The 5,192-nt window shown below is 35.1% G+C and overlaps 1 protein-coding gene across 1 annotated transcript; it reads left to right on the top strand.

The window, feature by feature from the left end:
- Positions 1-1,335: 1,335 nt before the first annotated feature.
- Positions 1,336-2,584, top strand: LOC126766147 (uncharacterized; the record flags this gene model as incomplete). Its single annotated transcript, XM_050484013.1, has 1 exon — positions 1,336-2,584. A coding segment is annotated over exon 1 (1,059 nt), but the record flags the coding sequence as incomplete, so codon positions are not given.
- Positions 2,585-5,192: the final 2,608 nt, after the last annotated feature.

Raw genomic sequence — 5,192 nt, 5'->3', positions numbered from 1 at the left:
TGTATTTCAAAAAACTAACCGTAAGATGCAGCAAGATATAGGCAGCTAAGACGGATGATTTTCATTAAAGCGGAGTACTACTTAACCGGGAATCACTGTACACATAAATCAGAGGAATATTGAATATTTTCATACATATCTTGACATGAAATTCGACAAATAAACTATGTTGTCAATTTTATTCTAATATATTTGAATACTTATATTTGCTGCGTTGTCACTTTTTTCTTCTCATACAAATATCAGAAATTGGTTAATTTATGATTTTTAGCTTTTGCCATCGTTGCGAAAAGACTCTTATCGGCAAAGGCGTGCTCGGGGAGATGTAATGGTGTTTGTTTTTATGAATGAAGCAAGTTCGCCTGTTGAAAGTGCGCTTGCGTTCATGAATGAAAATATTTTTGTTAGATGTTTTTCTACAACTTTGGGCATCGACTATTTGGCCAGAGAACTTAAAGCATAGGGAAGGTGCAAATTGAATTCTGTATGATGGTTCGATTGAGCAGCTAACAGAGTTGATAGAATTGTAGTAAGGAATTCACCATTCTCGCTGCTATTTAGCAGAAATGAGCACGTTCTCTGGCAAAAATATATGTAAAACGACTGATCTCACGCGAGAATGAATAAAGAGTAATGCTTTGAAGACAATATATACAAAGTTTGTCACATATGCGTAATTGGTTTGTATCATGTGAACCATTTTTTTTTAAATTGGTAAAAATTTTAATTTTATTACAAAATCGTGAAAAATTAGATACAAAATTATTTCAAATAAATTATATTTATTTCGAGTATTACAAAATGAAGATGTGCCAAATGAACTTCATTTTTTCAAAGAAAATTAATGACCTTCATGAAATATTCATATTCGCATTATTTCGTTATCATTTCCATATTTGTACCAATAGAATTTCTATGGCATATACATATATATGTTATTTCTTATTATTATTATATTATTATTATTAGGCCGGGTCGATTTGTGGGGAGGTAAAACAATCGCCCATTGCTCTATGAAAATCATATTCTAGGGATCAAAATAAGAAACTTTGCCGAAGGAACCATACCTCTGAAACGAATTCTGATGTCCCCCAATTTGGGTCGAACGTTTGGGTAGGGGCAAATTTTGAAATAGAATTGAAATTACCATTTCGTTCTTATTACCTCTGAAAGTGAGGAGAACTAAAGCAATAACCACTATAGTATTTCAAATACCAATAATAAGTGAAGAGACCATTCCAAATCAAAAAGTTTACAATGAATCCACCATCCTCTACACCGCAAGATGAAACAACTACATCAAGAACTATCGAAAACCCAATGAGTCATATACCCAAGCATGATGTTACTGTTTTTGGTGTGTCTACTGATTTGACTGATCTTAATTTACCAACCCATCTGGATATCTTGAGATATAATTTTTACTTAAGCGAACGTGCTAAAACAGAATAAAAAAAGTTTTCCCATAAATCATTCACTATTCAAGTACAAGATAAGTTGATTGGAATTTGGGAAAAAACTTGGTATGGAAATAATGCTGAAAAAAAGTGTATGTGATAAATTTAATAAATTGCTTGACAAGTATCAAGAGCAAATCAAGAGAAGAAACAACACCAAACAATTTACAGAGTATGTAAAATCTCTGGAAACAATTTTTTACATTGGAACATGTAAATGCGATTTGAAGGCAGCTCCATGTGCATGCGGCTGGGTTCCCGAACGCCTCAAAGAGTTCATGCACGATCAACATAATCAAAGAAGACTAACAATGAATGCATTTATGATGGAAACTGAAGAGCAAGGAGCAACGTCTATGTCATCAATGCCAACATACCAAGATCCCGATGATTCAACATACGCACCGCCACCGGTTCAAGAAGATATGGATAGAAGCACAAGTTCACAATACACAGAGAGATACGATTGTTTTAATTTTGCCTTGGTATGTGACAGATTTGGTGTGCCTGACAGAGTAGCATCAGCACTGGGAACCGCTCTTTTGCAAGATTTTAAAATTAAAGATAAGCATGGGAAACCTCTCATCATGAATAAATCGAAAGTTCGCAAAGAAAAAGAGAAATGCAGACAAGAAGTGCTTCGCAAACGGTTAGATGATACCAATTTGTTAGCGTTTTCATTCGATAGCAGAAGAGATGATACTTCAACGATAGATAAAATTGATGAGAAGTATCATACTAGAATGGTAAAAGAACCTCATCTTGTTATTTTGAGAGAACCCAATTTTGAATTGATTGGTTACGTAAGACTGACACATGTAACCGCTGAATACAAAACAACCAAATTAAATGGTTTTTTCAACGATAAAAATATATTACTGGATACATTAATTGGATTATGCACTGACGGTCAGCCAACAAACACTGGCCCACACGGTGGAATTATACGACGATTCGAATTGCTGTTAAAAAGACCATTGCATTGGTTTGTTTGCATTCTACACTTCAACGAACTTCCGTTTCGGCATTTGTTTGAAGCTTTGGATAAATCAACCAGCACTGGACCAAGATCGGCAACCGGAAAACTGAGCCGTCAAATCGAAACTTGTGAAACTCTTCCGGTAAGTTATTGCTATTACTCAATTGTTAAAAAATATTTAAGCAACTTACATCTTTACTAACCCTTAGCAAATAGAACTTTTCACCTAGTTATAATTACAAAACGGCTGAAGGCCTCGTAGCCAGTGCTGCGTTTATGTATTTATATAACAAAACTCTTTTTGTTATATGAATTATTATAAATAAATAAATAAAAATAAAGAAAAAACATAGCAATTTAGCTGATTTTTTCATGTAAATCACCAAAAATTGTGATTTTTTGAAATGATTGTATGGGGAACCCCCCAGGGGAGTTCCAGGGTGTGTGCCCCTGGCATGGGTGGATCGGCCGTCCAAAGTTAGTGGGGGTCGGTCATACATTTGGACTCGATTGGAGCACTCTAAATGGGTCAAAGTGGGATTTTTCAAAATTTGACCCAAATTGGGGGACATCAAAATTCGTTTTAGAGGTATGGTTCCTTCGGCAAAGTATCTTATTTTGATCCCTAAAATATGATTTTCAGAGAGCAATGGGCGATTTTTAAATCGACCAGCCCTAATATACATACATAGATGGGATGATAAATTTTTATTGTTGGCTATTTACTCTAGCGAACATAATCATTCCACATCATCTTTTAAATAATAAAAAACTAGGTTATAGTATTGTTGTAAGGAAATCTTTATTCATATCTCTGGTATTTAAAAATAACATTAATTTTACAAATTAACTTTCCATTTTAAATAAATCTGCAAAAATTGTATTTTACTTCGTTTATGTGAGGCACAAAATTATTCACACAACTCAAAGTCATGCCAATTAAAATAAAAATTTTAGCAATAAAATCTAACGGAAGCATTTGGAGAAGTACCGCTATGAATGCTACACTCGAAGTTTGTAATTTTACGTTGAATTTCCGACATTCGGTATTGTGATTTGTGCAAGTGAGTTGTAGATATTGAAAATGAGTCGTAAATTAAAAGAAACTACCGTCGAGGAAAGAAAAATAATTTTAAATTTACATAAACAAAATAAGTCAAGTGCCGAAATTGGTAAACTTGTAAATAGAAGCAGATATACTATTTACAGCATCATAAAGCGCTTTAAAGGAGAAGAAGACCTTCAGAGTCGTGCTCATACCGGCAGACCCCGTATGCTGACCAACGCTGAAGAACGGCAAATTGTAAGAAAAGTTAAAAAGAATACCAAAATTACCTCTACGCAGGTGCCAGCAGAAGTTCGTGAAGAAATTGGGAAACATATTCACGCAAAAACAGTACGGAAGAACTTGCATCGTGATGGCTACAGATCACGTATAGCGATGAAAGTAAATTCAACATTTTTCAGTCGGATGGCAGAATATGGGTCTGGAGAAAACCCAATACTGAACTTGAGAAAAATAATACGATAAGTACAGTAAACACGGGGGTGGAGGGGTCATGGTATGGCGTTGTATGTCAGCGGCGGGTGTTGGAAATCTCGTATTCATTGAAAAAATAATGGATAAAAGTTTATTTGAATACACTTAAGAATAACTTAAAAGAAAGCGCGAGTTAGCGACGCTGAAGATAGCTTAAGTAAATTTCACACTTAACCTAAACAAACAATAAAATTCCCGCATTATAAACACAATAGACAGAATTCCATAACGAAAAACTGATAAGCATAACAAAACTATCTTTGTTCTAGCAAGATAACAGATATCGATTTACAACAAAAAAGTTGCAAGCAGATAACAGCAGCCGCATTTCATAAGTATAAATAGCACTAAGATTATAAAATGCAGTCAGTAAGAAATTATGAATAAAAAGGCAACACGAAAATAAGTGTACTGCCCAAATAAATATAATTTCTTTTACTCGCGACAAACAACAGTTTGTTAACTGGGGGCTCACCCGTTCTTTTCGTTTGAACTGAACCTGCCATATCCTGACATAAAGGGATAAAACTAAAATCAACGTTCCTGAAGAAGAAAAAAAAATACGTTCCTGAAAAATTGGAAGCAGCACCGATAAACATCGAAATCACGCTGGAATCTCATAAAAAGAGACAAAAACTGTTCAGTTTGCGTCGTCCCTTATTGAACACCAACTTCGAGATGTCTGCACAGGAGATTTCAAATCTCAGGGCTCAAATTGCTGCTTTAACTACATCTCTAACTGAGAACCAACAAAGAGTGGCAACCCTGGAGAACAGCCTGCCATCAAATGTGACAATTACGATCAGCACGAGGACTGCAAACCAAATATAATCAACGAAACGCAGATTAACCTGGATATTTTTAAAGCATTGCCAGACTTCACGGGCAATATAAATCAATACTGATCCTGGAAAACATAAAAGAATATGCCACAACCCCGACATATTATACCGCACTTTCGATATTGCATTCGAAAATTCAAGGAGAAGCAGCCGATATTTTAATCAACCACAACACGAAGTTCAACATCTACTCAATCATAAAACGCCTCGACTACACGTATGCGTACCAGAGACCTTTTTACGTCTTACTAGACGAAATGAAAAGGATCACGCAAAACAAACTTACGCTGGCGGAATTTTATTGCGAAGTCAGCAGGGCATTGAATCTTGCTCTAACAAAAATTGAAATGAGAAGCTCAGGGGACCCATCAGAA

This window comes from Bactrocera neohumeralis, unplaced genomic scaffold (genome assembly GCF_024586455.1).
Source record: "Bactrocera neohumeralis isolate Rockhampton unplaced genomic scaffold, APGP_CSIRO_Bneo_wtdbg2-racon-allhic-juicebox.fasta_v2 cluster11, whole genome shotgun sequence".
In the NCBI taxonomy this organism is placed as follows: domain Eukaryota; kingdom Metazoa; phylum Arthropoda; class Insecta; order Diptera; family Tephritidae; genus Bactrocera; species Bactrocera neohumeralis.
This window is presented reverse-complemented; position numbering and strand designations above follow the sequence as displayed.